Genomic DNA, 19033 nt, shown 5'->3' with positions numbered 1-19033 from the left:
ATCCATTGTATGCGATGTACATTATAGCAGGTATCTTACGTCCGACGCATGTCTTTTGTTACAACTACACACATGTTGGTGCTGTATTGTTCGTGCTACAGAACTATAAACTCGAAAAAGATTTTATTCAAACAGCGAAATACTTGCTGAGGTAAGGAATCGAGTTTATTACGAGTGTAGATTGTAAAATTTCTTTAATTCTTTAATTTATCAACTAAGTTCATAAGGAGATACATTCGTAATCTATGTCTGACATGTCTCGGATAATACTACTGCACGTTGCTCGCTTCTTACTTGGCGCTCACGATATTCGTGTCGTAGACCTATGAACTCGAAAAAAGATTTGTTCGTATGAAGAGACATGCATTGAAGTATGAAAACAATATGGAAGATACTCCAACGTTCGCTACACGCATCGATAGAAATATTCAAGTTTTGAGAGAATCTTTTCTTAAGGTATCGCGGAATAAAGAAAGTTGATTCGATAAGAAAATATAAATAAATTTGTTACGCAAAATAGCAAGATTAAAGGAAAAGATTCCCTGTCACTTTTAACGCAAGAACTCCGTTCGCATTCGAAACTCGAAAACTGCATTTAATTTCTGCAACGTATAATCTTTATAATTCAACCACGCGCTCCAGCGCATGCAAAATTCAACAGATTTAAAAGTAATGAAATTTTATCCAGCCGAAATTCCTTCCCATTTTTCTCTCTTTTTCTTTTCATTCCTGTACAAGTAAAAATGTAAAAGGGGCGAAACGGTGCATGAAGAAAATCGCGTTTAGCTCGACTAAAACCAACCGTCGAGCATTTTTTCTAGAAAGAATAACGCGCTTCTATCACGAAGATTACATCGGTGCATCTGTCGTGTGTACACTGCTCGCTCCTGTTCGGTCGCAAGGCCGTTCAATCGAACACCGTACGTGTGTCAAAGGAATCGACAAATCCTCGAGCCACCGGGAAACCGGATAATCGTAAAGTAAACGAAATATATGGTTATTTGTATTCGACAAACGTTTCGCGATTTCGATGGTGAGTGGAAAACGGCGAGATAGTTTTGTCCCCGTAGAATTTCCACAAAGATCTCTGCACGGTCAGAAGAAAATTGTCGGCGAAGTTTGCTTTCGACTCTCGGGTTCTCGTGAATTTAGATTCTTCGTGTCAAAGATAGTCGCAGCACTTCGCAATTGGCTAGATCAATTCCATTACTTGTCGAATTGAGGGATTGCCACCGCTTCGGGGTTGCCAAAGTATGTAACACTTGCAGAAATTGAAGTACGAACCCGGATGCTGGCCCCGAATTTCACGCGCTACCTGCTTCTAAACTCCGCCAGGAACTTACGTGATCCAACGTTTACACGAAATTCTTTCGTTCTGGAAAACAATTTGTGAAAAATATCGCTGACGTCGAATACCTACCATATCGGATCGCTTACAGTTCAACGACCTAAAGATTTTCATCATTTTCGTAATTTCTGTTTGATTAAGAAACTGTGCGATCGAAACTCGTAAGTCATAATTTTCAATGTATATGGCAACGGAACATAGAGGATAAGAACCTGATGAAAATTGGAACGAAGATCCTAAGAGAACGCGTGATCGATCGTGCTACGATGGTGTGACGAACGCGCAACGCATACCATATGGCAGAACTCTGATCAGAAATCCGAATTACCGAAAGTGCGTTCCGTGATGCAACCAATATCTTGGTGAAAACTGGCATCGAACAGGAGCATTGTGGATGTTGTTTCAGTTGGAAGAGCCGATACCCGGTCTTGTAAACATAGACACGCCGGTGTAGATACGTGCATGTGCTGTGCGCATTAGGGTGATCGATGATACTCGACGTCGAGCGACTGGCCCGTTGGTCAAGTAGATGCATCAGCTGCAATTGCGCCGACGATTCGGATTTCAATGAACGTTCGAGTCAAAATCGTATAAAAATAGACGATGGTCAGAGCGACGCTCGTTTGCGTTATTTTTTTCTTTTTTTTTCCTCCCCGTTCTTTTTTTTCTTTTTTTCTGTTGTCAACGTGCGTGGGTCGTTCGCTATGACGGATTAAACGGCACAAAAGCCGCGATTCGACGGGTTAGGCGTACGAATTGGCCGCGTTTTTTTCGCGAATGCGTATGAAATGGTTTCGCGAAAGGCCGTTTGAAATTTATAACTCTCGTAATACGAAGCCCTGATCGACCGCGCGTATAACGCCAACGACGTAATAGGATGCATCTGTTCTACATTGCGTTTATCTCGAGTTTACTTTGCTTTCCGCTCGAAAATTTATAATAGAAAGGGGAAAATATCGAACGTTCCTATGCGTGTACGAACGAACGTTACGTGACGAACTTAGTCGGGATACGTTCCAGGCGGGCAAATCGTATAAATGCACGCTTTGTATACGCTTCTCCCGTTGAATTATGTTTATCGTTTAATTGTTGCATAGCACGATCCGCGGTCGCTTTGCCGCGTACGTGATAACGTTCGCTTTATGCCATTAAGCGCAATCGCTTTCGTTCCGTTTCAGAAATGACGAGACGCGGTGAACGACCGTCGATAGAGAAAAAAGGAAGTTCGCCGCGGTCAACTTCGTTCATCGTTACTCGTCAAGTTTAGTTCAACGTCATTCCGTCCTGGATCGTGTCTCGTGCAATTTGTTCGACCGTTCGCGGAGAGACGCGTTCGCGATAGATCGCGCCAACGAGAGTCGTAAATTCTCGTTACGATTAGATAATCGACGCCACGAATTGCTCGATCCCCTATTTCGACTATGATAATAGAGGTGGTTGACTGATTATAACACTGAAGTTACAGGTTAAAATATATGTACTTCATTCCAACAACTTTATACACATAAATAAATAAGTAACGTATGGTGCGTGTAGACGTATTCTCAGACTTTAATCTGATGACTGATCAATGAACGAAAAACCAGTCAAGAGATGTTGACTGATCTAAGGATGAAAAACCAGTGAAGTTCGGTGACGATGCTGTCGCAGAGGAGAACTATCGATGCTTGTTGTTCGCCCCACCAAATGATCCTTGAACATGGAAAAAACCCAACCTTCCCATTTTTTACCTGATTGAATAATAACCGTAATGAACGACTCTCGACTTGAAGCTCTTTTATAACAATCAAGAACGTTGATAGTAAAATAAATACTTAATTTACGACAGTTCCTTGCGATTATTGCTGTCTGACTAATTATATTTGCACAGCTAGTGGTGGTCTTGACCGAGGGATCGATTCTGGTTTATGTAAAAAATGATCGCACTTAACATAATTGAATAGAACGATTCAAATTTGAATACATACCTCCAACTTCAGATCGAGTGAATTGATTCAACGTTTCTCTTTACAACGCTTTCTACTTTCTATATGGCGTATTTTGTTGCAAATTATACAAATTTAATCGAACCAGTCCGTATTATCATTTTTCCGATGAGAACATCCAACGAGCTAATTTCAACAACGTTAATTTGTTTCGTTCAAAAGTATTATATTATTCCATCTCTCACCATTCACTGCACTTCCGTAATTATCAATTCAGTTTCTTGATTACGATGCGTTTTGTGATTATCACCGTATGATTATAGAACATTCTCGTGTTACTGCTTCCCTTGTGGCTCGCGTCTGTCAATTTCTTGGACAAATGCGTAGATATACGATACGTTGCCGACCCTAATATCAGTGACATTGTCCGTCAGGACGACTCGTACGGCGTGAATCTGGCACGTAAATATTGCCCGGCCACGACAAATGGATATGTAGGCCACGCGCCTGTCATCAGTCATGGCAGGACCGCGTCATTAATACAACGGAATGCGCGCACTGGACACGCCGGGTAATTAATATTAACGGCACGAACATCGGTGTAATTACAATTAAATAACGTCTCCCTAATTAACAGTATTGTAGCGTGGTGTGTGACTCCGCGTAACTCTTCGTGATTCACTCTATCACAGAGGATAGTTTGATTCACCGATGTGTCGCTACATTTTGAAATTCTTTAATGAGGAAACATACGTATACAAAATCGTATAAACATGAGTTTGTGTTTTCCAAAATGCTAAATGTTTATCATTTTTTTTGTACAAGATTTTTAAAGAGGAAAAGATACGATAAGTTTTATGGGCTCTGTTTGATATTTCAAACGTCACATATTAGGTCGTCCGAAAAGTTTCTTTCGTTTTATAAGGAAATGATGGATGCAAACGTTTCCGTTTTATATCATTTTATCGGATTACGTATGATCCATTTTGTTCTATCAAAATAAAGATCACAAGGTTCGACAGATTAGGTTTCATGTTTGTATAAAGATGCATCGTTGTAAAAGACGTGTCTGTAAAAGAAAGACACTTTTCGGACAACCTAATACAATCGAGCTGTTCGAGATTTGGAGTAGCCGTCAGTTTGTGACTCGGACCGCACATGTCTTTTTTGGGAAAGTCTGAATTTCGTAAATTCTCGTTACGATTCGATAATCGACGCCACAAATCAGTCGATCCCCTATTTCGGTTAAGATAATAGGGGTAGTTGAAGTGATGATAACACTGTGTTAACAGGTTAAAAGATACACTTTATTCCAACCACTTTGAAGACTTTAAGTATTTACGCGTGGTGCGTGTAGACTTGTTCTTAGCAAGTGTAATAGAAATGAAGAACTTAGAAGTGTAAATAGCAAGTTAAAATTTTGACGGGTCAATTAGTAGCAAGTCAAGTTATGTTTTGTGAAGGCGGTATTTATACTGAACTAGCGATGGGTGCTTGTTGCCCCACAAACGGTCGCTTGCTGGTGGTAATGATCGTTGAACACGAGAAAAATCCACTTGCCCTATTTTTTATCCGACTGAATAATAACCCTAAGCAACTTCTCGATTTGAAAGATTTGAAACAATGAAGTGCCTTAACGTTAAAGTTAAAATCCTTAATTTTATGACAGTTCATTTGGGTTCGACTAATTCTATTTGTACAGGTAGTGGCTGCGTTGACCGAGGGATGGATTCTGGTTTATGCCAAGGGTAACGGCACGTAATACCTACTTGCCAAGTTGTAAACTATACAATGCGAACCTCATCAAGAGGCTAATTAGCACCCTAGGTGTTGGGTCCGCTCTGAAGTAAACATCTGATATGAATGAGAAAGAAGATCGGTGGATTCCGATGTAGAGTTACCCCATAATGCTATGTAAAGCCATATTAAAACCTATGGAATCCAACTATGGGGAACAGCGAGTAATTCCAACATAGAAATTCTCCAACGATTCCAATCAAAAACTCTAAGATCTTTAATAGATGCACCTTGGTATGTTACCAACGAAACAATACATCGCGACCTTAAGATACCCACAGTTAAGGAAGAAATGTCCAAGTTCAGAAACAGATATAATATAAGAGTTAACAACCACCAAAACAACCCTTTAGATTGAAGCATTAGATTCAACTAGAATCAAACATGTTGAGGTTATTCGATGTATAAAGAGAGAAACGCGTGGATAAATTGTAAGGTAGAAAATTATATATTTAATAGAGAAGTGAAATTACAAATATGAATACAATTTGAGCTGGTCCAGATCCGCACACTAACAGTGTTACCCTATAACCGAACTCTCCGAAGCCAATATTACAGAGACCAGGTCATGCACCGATGGCAAGATGGCATCCAGATGTCTACGCATCCTTATTGCATCCCTTAATGATCTTAACCCATTTGCATCATGGCTCTACTTTAGAGGACCGGTCCCTATCACCGCGCGCGGTCGGTCATAGGTGCAGTAAATGACATCTAAATTCTTCATGGAGTTTATAGAAAATTTACTGTTCAAAACGATTGGTAGACAATGTTACTTCGCAAACATCGCATCTTACATTCTTTATAATAGAAGAAAAAAGAAAAAATTATTTATTTAAAAAAAAAAATAAGAAATAAAAAATTAAATCATATTATTTCTCATGGAATTCTTTAAAATGGTCAACACAGTAAACTGATATAGGCGAGATGCTGACAAACGGGTCAAACGTGAACTCTCACATCTGAAGAATACTTAGCGACTGAAATAAAAGGCAGTCGCAGCGCGCGGATTAATCCGCGCTTGGATGCAAATGGATTAAGGATTGTTCCAAGGACCATCCATAAACCAATAACATTTACAAGGCCAATAAACCAAAAGTTTGTGTTTATGGTGGGTCCTCGTCCCAGTCTTTTGTCTATACGCTGTCGATGGCTTCAGTGCTTGAGAAAACTAAAAAGACCAGATGTAGAGTTTTCTTAGAAGTGATGACCACTTCAACAAAACATACTATAAACTCTTATAATCCAAGTTACAGTACCACGCCAACAGAATTTACTTATAATTCTCAATGAGAATTGATTGTAAATAGTCTACCAAATAAAAAAGAAAAAAAAAAAAGAAAAGAGTTGCCCTGGCTGTTTGTTGACGTTCGTCGCTGTGCAGGGGGATGTTGCGTGCGTGTGCTTCGCGGCGAAGGTGTTTCCTTCCCGAAGGTGACACTCATGTTGATGATTTGGCTAGAAAATCTTGTTTTCTTCCGGAGTGATGCTTTCTCCAACAGCACCCAAGTGCCGTTCTTCGTAACATGAGAAGTATAACGCTGTGATGAAGACTGTTTTTAAAACTGTCTGAAGAAGCTTTGCCTTCTTATATTCTTATATACCAGCTCTTCATCCTGGGGTTTTCCTTCTCACCATAATTTTTAAGGGGTATCCTCGTGGGCGCATATCCTTTGGTGTTTCTGATTGATACCAGATGTTTACTTTAGGACGGACTCATTGACGGCCATTCCAAATTCCGAACGATCGATGACGATAAAAGTTTCGAATGGCACGGCAGATGAATGAAATCGCCCGAAAAAATTGTACGAAGTTCTTCGTAACGTGGCGCGAGTTCTCGACTGCCGCTCATGAACGCGGCCAATTGGGAAAATGCAAGAGTTCCTGATGCCAGCAATGCGCTGCTCGAAAAACCTGTAAGCACTTGCCCATAGAATGCGTAAAAGAGAGCGAAATTTTCCCTTTAGCCGGCAACAGCTTCTCCGATCGTTATCGTTCCTACGATTGTCCCTTTGTTCCATTATGTGTTAATGAAACTTAATGTTTGTAGCTTAAAAATACGGCAAATATGTGACACGAACGTAACGTGTTTTACAAAATTGAATACTAAATCTGTTGATAATATTCTTGAATACTCGACGTTCATGTTAAATGTAAGCAGGTCGAGATCTTTTTCCGTTGCAGTAAGCAAACCTATGCAAAATGCGAATTAATGCAAAACGCACACCAACGTAAATGTATATATCGCGTTATGAATGCCACGGATAATTTTCAAATAAAAAAAAATTCACGAAATCCAGGACGTCGGTTCATCGGTTAAAACTGTCGTCGTTCGTCCTCGGACTTAAATTACCTTTTCAAAACGATCATTAATTCAAGCGTAATTTATCTTTGCGCGTTTGTACGCACTAAAGAGTCCCGAAAGTCTCGACCCATATTCGTTCGCGCACCGAGCCTTTTAAAGATGCAAACGTTCCATGTGACAGGGGAAAAAGCTGCGAAAATTGTATTGTATATTATAAAGATAGAAATATGTATGTTCCATCTCAAATAGAGAATAGAAGCATAAATGTACTCTTGACAATGGCCATTTGATATGAGACACGTTCGAGATAAAAGTTAGTCATTAGTCGCAGAGAAGAAAAAATGTAAAAAAGAAAAAGATATTCCGTCCGATGATATGATCTTGCAAAAATAAATATTTTTATTAGGCTCCATTGTTCCCACTTACTTCAACGAATGCCTATTTAGGTTGAAAGAGGAACGCGTTGGTAAAGTACTAAGAACTAAAATAACGGGATTAAATTTACACGAACATTGACCAAATTTCACGAGTATATTTAGCGGTCATTAAAAACCCACAGAGTTAACAGTGAAATTCGAGAGAAGAAAATTCCAGGTAACGCGATGAAACGAGAAATCGCTCGTTCTTTGTTTTATTTTAATCCGCAATGCCATCTAATTACTCTTAATCCCCAAGATATAGTTACACGCGATAGAATGAAAATTATCTATGAATTACGACATACGAACGCACAAAATCGGTTAAGCGTTTAAAACAATGTTATCTACTCGGGCCGATAAGCCGATTCCAATTGCTCGAATTAACGTCGTAATCTACCTTTATTACTCATCCTGGTGAATCGGGAAATGTTAGCACCGCTGACCACTTCCTTCTCCCTTATTAATACGTTATCCGTTCTCTCTTCTCGAAATTATTTCAACGTTTAGGACAAGCATTTCTCACGAAGGATAATGTATCGTAGCCATGATAAGAGTTTATTGCGATAATAACGCATATCACAGGTGGTCGAAGTAGCGCATCGATAATTGGTAAGACAAGAAAGAAGAAACGTCGCTCGTGATTGAATATACCGTGGCGTATCCTTGTTTAAGCATTTCCCCTTAAAGTAAACGAAGGCATCGTTAGAAGGGTTGGTTGGAGGGAGATCGAAGCCGCAATACGTTCGTCTTAGAAAACACCATTATCGCGAGAAACGGGAATAGTTGAGATATCTATTGTGAAGATAACGATGTCGGTCCCGAATGACGAGTGCTATTGAATCAGATCTCCGATAAAGCTTCTAATATAGTCGCGGGGGAGGTTTATTATCGCTTTTCGTGCCATTCGAACGTATCTATCAATCCATGTGTGACGCGTCTGTACAGCTTGCATAAACGAGTCAAACTCGATATATTTTCTTCCATAGAATGATTTCACATGTCGTTGAGTTATAATCGTAATTGAACTCATTTACTCTTTTCAGTCGACTCGCTTATTATCTCAATATATGAAACGTTTTTAAAGCAGCAAGCTCGAATAACAGTCTGTTATTAAATTGATGCTTTTTGATGTAACGTACTATTCTGAAAAATTTAATTTTTAAATTCTTACTCTTTATATTTTTTCCAAATTAATTTTAATTTTCGAATTAAGCGTTTTTTTATTTAATCTTACACCACGTTACAATCGTACAACGGCATTGCATAACGTTAGAAACGTTGGTCTAATTTCAACGATCCAAGTAAACGCTCTTTTCTTCCAAGCATCTTCACTTTGTCTTTTTCCACGGTGTATGTAAAAATTATTTGCATAAGGAGAAGATTATTGATTTATTCGCCTACGAGGTAAAGCAAGATAACCCGCTCTCCTCGGGACCGTAAGCGACTCTTTCTACTTTTTCATCGATTTGCCGAAGAAATTACTCTTACACGCTATCTCAGGATAGTTCGTTCTCGCCGTTCCCCGAAGTGGGAGAATTATGCGTTTGCATTCTATGAAAGGCCAACTACCAGTTTCTGGAGCTCCTTTCGGCTCTTGTCATTTGTCTTCCTCCGAGATAGAACCAAAGTTTCAAAGAGCTCTCCAAGTTGCGTCCCAGGCGGTTACCAGAGAACGCCTCCCTAAATTTTCTCGTTGTAGAAATTAATGGTGAAGCTAGTTTGTAAAATCTTCGTTAACCGCCTCTCCCGCCCTCCGTTCGCGCGAAGTCTGTTAGAATCTATGTTTCGATAGTTTCGCCGCGAGCAAGTAGAACCGATCTGAACAGGAATGTACGCCTTCGGAACAATGAGAATCTACTGGTTACTTGAGTAGTTACATGAAACTTTGAAAAATATAGCTATATACTTAAGAATTTAGAGGACAGGAAAATGGAGGAATTTTCGCAAGGCTTTAATAATAAGAAATTATTTGCGTAGCAAGTTTGAACGTTTCTTTTAGTCGCATCAGAGGTTTACATGTATCCACCACATGGAAGAACGAGATGGGATTTTTAGCGAGTATTACCGTCAACACCATAAGTAATAAAGTCCCACATAACCAGGAAGTACGGTCACTGCTGGGTATGCTTGGTAAACTGCACTTTTCCTTCCTGGCAAAGACAAAGAAAAAGAAAATTTAATCGTTTCGGATCGATTTGTACAGATATCGTAGATGATTGAATAAGCCTGAAAGTTTGAGATCGTTACAGAGCGAAGAGGGTGCAAGAATTATAGGTATGAAGATTAGATCGTTGAGCTTTGATAACTAAATGTTGAAAGTTAGAAATTGGCAGTTAAAAACTGGAAGATTATAACAGAAATATTTTTATAACTAATTTTATTCGTGTCTTGACTTTTACAAATGCGAATGCTATTATTATCCAAACCAAACAGACTCAGTTCGGTATATGCAACTGCACATGACATTTGTATGTTTGCTGGCTAAATCAAAGGTTGCAAAGACCCTTTGTAATTAAATGCTATTTCAAAGACTGTTGTAGCTGTTCTCTATTTACGCAATACTCAATTAATTTCTCTGCTTCTGTAATTTAATTACCTAGCTGCAGGTATCTCTTGTTAAATCTCGATGTGAATTCATTTCTTCTTAGCAGTTCTCCCTTCCACGTCGAATAGTGGAATATTGAAATTGATACGGTATTCATTTTTTAATTGATAGATAGCGAAACACCTGAGTTTTCTACATTTTCCACGTGTTTAAATATACAGAGTGTACAAAAATGACGGAGAAAAGCTTTGGGGACATGTAGCATTTATCGAAATAAATAAAACATAAGTCTTGGGAAACGTGGATCCAAAAGCCATTAGTTTCGGAATTATGAGATGTTTAGCGTATAAAAGTACGTTGTATAGTAAACCAGTTGCTTTGCTAGATTAGATAGTTGATACAACGAATCGAAAAACACTGCCATGACACAAGACAAATGCCCGGGCATCGACGTGCGCGTGCTTCTATGAGAAAACGTGTCGCAATGTGTGTTGAAATGAACGGGATACATATTGAACATATACTGTAAAGGTCTTACTGACAAAAACGTCTTATAACTCGGAAATTAATGGCTTTTGGATCCATGTCTACGAAGATGTTTTTCTTGCTTTGATGAGTATTGTATGCGCCTAAAGCTTTTCTTCTACTTTTTTACATACCCTGTCTATGTATGTACATTGGTCTAGCGTATAATATCGTTTCAATCTGCCAAGTTTTGCATAAATTCTGATAGGTTTCATAGTGTTTCGGAAATGTTTCTGTTTGCATGTTACGTAGCAGATTATACAGATACTTTACATTGTTTCATCTCCCTTCATAGTTCCAATTTCTACTACGTAATCGCAAGGTACATACAACTATGAACTTGATGGCGAGTACGATTAATCAATGTAGAAACGAGGCAAGCTGCACTGAACTATTGTACTTTGTGCCACGCATGTGGCTCGTTAAGAAACCGTTAGCATAATAGGGTGTAGCGTATGAAAGCAAATATAGTAGCACGTTTTAACAATACGCGATGCGGAAAATTTCGTTCGAATAATTCAAATAATGTCTTCATAATTTATTCTTCATTCACGGATTCCACCGATAATAAAGGCCATACGTGGCAAAACTTCGCATTGAAAAATTTGTTCCAATGTGTGGCAATTTTTTATTTATTTTCTTTCTTTTTTTCATTTATTTCATGGAAAGGAAATGAATATAAAAATGTAAATACTTTTTAATATACGTTTCTCTTTAAATTTATAACGCTATGATTAAAACATTGTAGCAAAGTACACGGGACGTATGAAAGTTGCAAATAATGAAACAAATTGGCTTTTTGCGAATTGAAATTCCTTCATGCGGAAGCAAGAAAGACGTTTTAGAATGCGAAATGACGACACATTAGACATTTAAATGGCGCGGCGCGGGTTATTGAATCGGTACGGAAACACCTGGATCCATAGGTTCAGGTGGCTGTGAGAATCTCTGCCAGTAGAATTCCTTTGTTTTACGGAATTGCTACGACATTAGAGGACTCTCAAAGGGATTCGATCTAAGTATCGTAGCAGAAGAAAATAAAAATTAATATATCTTACACCTTTTATGTAAAATGAATTAGTTGTTTCTTTCTAACAAAAGTTCATTCTATCATTAGTTAATATCGGTTTCGTTGCTATCTCAACGTATATTCTGCTTTTGCCGAAAGGAGTCAATAGTTGCTGCAGTATGGAGAGTATGTAAAATATGTTTGGCAATATCAGTATCTTTGTGCAAAACGTAACTCGATTATTTGGAAGGAATGTCGCTTGTTTAACTAATTTGAGAAGTGTACAAATGCTAGGTATCTTCGCTTAAGATAGATAGACGTGGAACTATGCCACAATTACGCATTAAACGTACTGGGATTTATGCCTGTGTAATAGAGATTCCTCCAAATTCCGCAGCTTCTACTGCACACAGTTGGTATAAGCACAGCGACAGATTGGGGAGAGGTGTTACAACATTTGATTAACAAAAGGTACTATATCGTATTACAATTAGATAACTTTTTTTGGTATTTCTTAGTTTGAATAATTTAAATTATACCATGTTTCAATATAAATAGCACTTAACTAAATCTAACTAAAGTTGCAACTGTATGTGCAAATTTCAAAACGATTCCAATCTCAGAGAACAACTATTTTCGTAGCATATAGCTCAACTTACAATTTCCCGAGAGGACCATTAACAGCCGCTCGAACTAGTTACAGTGATCAAAGTTTAATTGCGCCTTCATTGAGTAGTTATACCTGCTGACTAAAGCTCTGGCGACATGTACCATTTCACTAACATATAAATGTCACACACGTCAATTTTTCTTGGCAGGAAAGGTAGGAATATGGTAATGAATAAAGGTATGAATAAAAAATTGCAGTGGAATTTCGACAATTTATTGGTCCTGTACATTAAATTATACAGATCATCTTAACGATACAGAGCGGAACAAGCGTATTCGGATAAATAGTTTTCCGCAGATATTCTGTTTTAACAAATGTTAAAAAAGAAAAAAGAAAATAATAAATAATACATTAATAGTTAATCATTAGAAAAGTATACAAAATTTATAAAAACGAATAGAAATATTGAAATAAGAAACGAAATGAGGAAACTATTTTTTCGAATACATTTGATTCGATACTGTACGATGAGAACAAACTTTTTTATAACTAGGAAGATAAATTGTCTATGCTCCATTCATATTCTTTATCTAGCAATTTTTACAGATAACCATTCTAAATAATACAATATTTCTATATACAATAAAAATCCATTTATTTGACTGAAAAGTTAATGCCCAACTAACTAATCCTTCGCTTGTTGAATTCACTTATTAGGTATTGGGCATAATTAGCGAAATTATATTATACAAACTATTTGTCTCGATGAGTTCAAATAAATAGAGTTTTATTGTAGTTAGAAATACAATGAAACAATTTACTCCAATAAAATCATAAGTGTTACGCCTATTATCTTCCTTCTAAAATGGTTGTGCAGCCATTTTTTATAATCTGAGAAATGTTTTACTCATATATGATATAAATTGTCATAAACGCTGGTGTAAAAATTATATTTCAATCTTATACCTATACTAAATCTGTAGTATACAATGATGTAACTAACAATACAATCAATTTCAATCTATTGGATGTCCCCAATTTTGTCCTCTTACGTCTGATATACATATTAGATACATATGTAAATGAACACATTTGAACAAAGATGAAATCAACAGTGTAAATATAGGATTTCTGAGTACATAGTACTCAAATTACTGTGCACAGTGTCACATAAAAAATTTAGTAGCTGTTATATACGTAACGTACGCTTTTCAATAATAATAGGTTCGTTCTTTTAGGAAACTTCTTTTAGAACAAACAGAAAATGTAAAAATATATGACAATATGTATCAAATTTCTCCAAACTATATGGAGATGATACGTAACTCTGGTGAATATGTAATTTTCTTTTATTTACTTGACTCGTTTTTGTTGTCTTTGGCGATATATGTCATTTGCGGGCGGCGGTGGTAAGTCTTCTTCTTCGCTGTCATCACCTAAGCGCGTTCTTCTACGTTTAGATCCAATACTAACCCCATCGTTACTTTCGTCAACTATCCAATGTACGGATTTCGCTAGGTCAAACAATTTTGTGTCACATCCGTTATCCGCTATTGGCAATGGAGCTATGTAAAAAAAAACTTTCTTTTACAACAGAAATTCCATACATTGTTGTTATATTTTGATGAGTTAATTAAAAATGAAAATGACTCATGTGATATTATTTACGTATATGATAGTATTAGTAACCTTACCATGGTCAGGTAACTGAATTCGATTGAAAACATCCATGAGTAAATCAACAGCCACAAATGGTCCTCTGAAGCATCCAGGTGGAGGAAGCATGGTACAAAGTTGTGCTGCAGCTGGTGGCAATGGAAAAGATCCACCTATAAAAATTTTTTATCAAGCATTATAAACAAATAAATAGCATTAAAAACAAATAAATTTAGATATAGTACGTTTTAATAAAGGAATTTACCTGGTACTGGATGCTCTCCAGGTAATGGATTTACTTTCGGTTTATAAGGTATCATTTGTGATATATCAGGTCTTGGCAATGATGCTATAGCTTCCTCTGGATCTGGTATTCGTGGTAATACACCAACTGTACTTCTTCCAACGCTGGATACTTCCATGTATCCGATGGACCGTAACTCCATAGGAGTACATGGATATAGATCCAAGAATTTATATCTATCTACTAATTGTGCTGTTTCTTTACCTTCGAATTCTTTGATCTACAAAAAAAGAAGAAAACAAATTAAGAATTATATAAATTGCAAAAAGGTATCAAATAAAGATTATGCAGGTCAATAATACCTTTTCTAATACAGCACTACGTCGTTTTTCAACTTTTACAATACTTGCTAGATCTCCAATATTAGATTCAAATTCTAAAAATCGATTCCATATATCGCTAAAAATAATATTACATACAAGATAAGTATTAAGTAACCTTAGTTATAAAAATAATTCATACACGTTTATTAATATTGTAAGCAAATAGATTTATCACTTACACTGATTTTTCAGGTTCTAAACTACCAGATGATAAAACTCTCTCGAATAAAACTCTTGTATTATTGTCCTCTGAAATATTAAACGCAATTAGAATTGTGATATATATAACATATGTAAATTTATTTCTTAAAAAGTTATCTCACCATTCAAATGTGACAGGTAGTCAATATAACAAAGTATATAGTCAGGATTGTCCCCAAATTTCTTTAAACCTAATTCAAATATCCGAAAAGCAATATTTTTATCCTTTGTGCAATAATATTCCATTAATGCTGCAGCAACATATACATGATGTTTACATCTTGGGTCTTCGCGCGCTCTTTTAAAAACCGTTCTAGCCGATTTTATACCTTCAGCGCGTCTTGCGAATTTCATGTATTGTACATATGCCTACGAAATGGCATTCAATTTAGTAATACTCAAATCATTGAATAAAATATTTAGTATTAACAAACAATAGATACTAACTAGTGTGGGGTCAATGTCAGGTATATCAAGGAACTTTTGATATATTTGATGAACTTTTTCATATTTTACTCTTCCCTCTTCAAAATCTGCATGCGCAAAGTATAATAACATATTTTTGGACAACAATGTACTTGTTGCTCTTTCAAACATTGTTGCTGCTTCATCGCTTAAATTCTTTGCGGCATTTACATCTCCTTTCTCTGTTAATATTTTTGAGCTAAGTTCTAAAAAGTGTGCAGCTTGATGCCACACTGCAGGATGATGACCCAAACATAATAAACACTGTTCTATTGCAAACATTACTCTGCGTGCAACTAAAGAAGTATCTTCAGTTCTTAAAGGGTTACTACGTTCCCATGCAATATATTTCTTCCACAATTCAACCTAATACAATAATATCATTTTGTTATGTTTAAACATTTATACCATAATATCTACAATTTACAATAATTAATATTTACAAAGTAGTTCAATAATTACCTGTTTAACTTCTTCCGGATGACCAGTTGGAGGTACACTAGGAGCACTTCGATTCAATCCTCTTGTTACAGCTTCTAATTCTTTGGCAACTCGTCTTGCATTCATATAGTCTCTAGAACGTTCAATAGCCATTTTATCCGCAATTATTGGATTAATATTTTGTTCAAAAGCCATATAATCTTTCCATAATTGCTCCATATTTATCATAGGATTAACTACACCTCGTTGATATACCTACAATTAACAATACCAATGTATGAAGCAAATCAATAAAATATATTAATATATAATCCAATAAGAACACATAGTTCGTTACCTTCCTCACTGCACTAATTTTCTGGTTCTCAGCATATGAACCAACAGCTTCCACACTTTTAAGGAATGTAACGTAATCATTCCATATACTATAGGAATGGATATCCATACCAATTTTATCCAGTGCAAAGTCATATGCTTGTGCCATTTTCTCCCTGTGAATTAATTATGTAATAAATCTTGCTGCAATTATTTTATTAAAAACATACTTAAAGATGTAAATACATACTTGTATGTTGCAAGACTGGCTTTTGTTTCTTTCACGTAAGAAAGGTAAAGTTTCCACAACTCAATATTTAAGATTTTCATAAGGCACCTTTGGAAAAGCTGTCAGAGAAAAGAAATACTTTAGAGGAAATATAAGAAAATAGTGTGACATCTGTTAAAGCTCATTTAAGTGTGGTTACACAAAACATTACATATCTACCACCTTACTTACCCTTATAGGCAAGTCTTTTTTAAACACATATTTAAACATTATTGATAAAACCAATAAGAATCACATCAAAATATCAGGAAGTAAAAATTCAATAATTTATTAAGCAGGTCTTTAATACAATCACTACTACAATATTGTATGTATGTAATGGGAGAAATAATAATGCACCAGTGCATCAATTGAGAATGATTTATTGAATAAACATGTTTTCATTGGGAAATAATTAGGAAAAAATTTTCCAGCTATGAGATTATAAAGGTAACACAAAATAAACCCCATTGAATAAAAAGTTTATTTATTTTTTATAAGTGGGGTTAATAATATAATTGACCTATGTGGGATCTAGAAATGAATGATCCCAAAACATCATAAAAAAATTTAGACAATTTGAAGCAACATAGGGTGACAAAACATAGCAAAATTAGCATAGGAATTATTTGTCTCTACTATATATTATAACCATACAATGAATTAATATTTCAATGTATTTATCACCTTATGCTACCTCTATAGAAATTTCACAATATTTGAAGTCTCAAATACTGTGCTGGGGGAAGGAAAATGATGTAATTCCCAAAGCATACTTATGAAATAATATCTAGAAATATTAATTGTCTCGAAGCTACACGTAATACTGAGACAAATATGTGTGTCATCGATACTTTCCTTATTTGCAAAGAAGTAGATATACTTTACACAAATGTAATTCAATCGAATTAATGCTCAATATTTGTTCATAATATTTTTATTTCATACTGTTCTTAATAAGATTTCTACACTTCATGTAATATGAATATTATTTTAAGTAACATAATCCAAGCACACTAAAAAATGTATTGCAGGAAGGAATACAAGGCTGTTACATTCAGAAAGTTGTCTTCGTAAGTTGATTTATACTAGTAATGTGTATTTATTATTATTAAGCTTGTTATATCAAATATATTCAATGTATACATCATTCAACAAAGAAAACAACCTCCCAAATATACCAACAGATCAATTGTAATCAATGAGATATTTGTGTATGGTGAAATATTGTTTTTATTCACCTCATATAATATGAAAAGTGCTTAGAATCACATTGTATGATAATATTTGATCACAATGGGTTAATAATATCCTATCATTATTAAATGTAACCTTATTACACTAAAAAATTAAAATAGAACTCTTTAAATATCAATGTTTAATTAGAAATTATATTATTTCATACAATGGTTATTTAATCTATAACCATTCTTGATTAATAAACAAACATGCATATCATGAATCTGTATTGAAAAAAAAATTCAACCAATACTTTTATTTCAAGATCAATAACGGAAACTATGTATCATCCCGAACAAACAAATTGGACATTATATATAACTAGAAGTTTGATAATATAGAAAGTGTTTTCATTAAATTTTGAAACTCAGACAATTAATATTAACATACCTTTTCCACCTTTTCAAAGTTGCGCATTTTCATCTGAAACAGAAAAATTACTAACTAAACTTTATGTTTCAACAATAATCACATTACTCAATAAAGAATTATATTGATAACTTTTAATAGATATAGTTCACTGAAACTGTAATAATATTACCTCTTGTTCTATATAAATTTTCCAATATCGGCCTGCAGAAGGAAACACGGACACAAGTTTTTCAAAAACTGGCCTTACTTCTACAATAGGTCTGTTTTGCGCTTCTCTGATAAGGATGCTCCATGCTTCCAAATCATAAGAAGATTCATCTACCGTTTTTTGAGCACGTTGTAATTTTTCATTTCCCCAATCCTATAAATAAAGAAGGGGAAAAATTATATAAAATGTACAAGCTAAACGGAGTGTTATAGAAAGTGAGGTTATAATCACTTCGTGAACGATATCGCGTTAATAATGATACAGTACTTACAAATTCTGTTTTATCGTCTGTCATTTTTAATTCCCCGGAACAATTTTAATTTCTTGAAGCAAAAATTCTCACGTATTGAAATGAAAATTAATGAATAAGAATACAACACAGCTTAAACAACCCTTAATCGCCTACAAGCTTAGGTAGGTAATGGAGTCCAGAAATCAGAATTTCTATGGCGTCCGATATATCGTTCTGAAAACTCGTTCGATATTCGACCTTTATCGATAGCAGCCATTTTAGTGCGTCTTTAATGTGCGTCGTTTCAAATCATGAGAATTTGTTAAAAGAAAATTTCTATTAATTTATACATTTTTAATCTAATAAAGTGGATTTTTATATAAAAAGTGCAAATATTATACATATAATGAGTAAAGATACTTATAGTTCAAGAAAAAAGGTCATTGCAATTCATCGATGAGCAATTTTGAATCAGTATGGAATGTCCAACAATTTAAACAATTTCGTCTTGGTAAGAAAATTAATT

General features: G+C 35.5%; 1 protein-coding gene across 1 annotated transcript; it reads right to left on the bottom strand.

The window, feature by feature from the left end:
• Positions 1 to 12740: 12740 nt before the first annotated feature.
• LOC100643295 (protein suppressor of forked) lies at positions 12741 to 18833 on the bottom strand. The gene is made up of 13 exons (XM_003399893.4): positions 18547 to 18833; positions 18237 to 18428; positions 18086 to 18118; positions 16439 to 16536; positions 16211 to 16364; positions 15895 to 16128; positions 15415 to 15798; positions 15090 to 15336; positions 14946 to 15015; positions 14746 to 14842; positions 14405 to 14663; positions 14178 to 14312; positions 12741 to 14048 (listed from the first exon to the last, which is right to left on the bottom strand). The coding sequence occupies exons 1-13, from the start codon at positions 18568 to 18570 to the stop codon at positions 13837 to 13839; spliced, it is 2139 nt and encodes a 712-aa protein (XP_003399941.1). The 5' UTR covers positions 18571 to 18833; the 3' UTR covers positions 12741 to 13836.
• Positions 18834 to 19033: the final 200 nt, after the last annotated feature.

Source organism: Bombus terrestris, chromosome 12, assembly GCF_910591885.1.
Source record: "Bombus terrestris chromosome 12, iyBomTerr1.2, whole genome shotgun sequence".
Classification (NCBI taxonomy): domain Eukaryota; kingdom Metazoa; phylum Arthropoda; class Insecta; order Hymenoptera; family Apidae; genus Bombus; species Bombus terrestris.
This window is presented reverse-complemented; position numbering and strand designations above follow the sequence as displayed.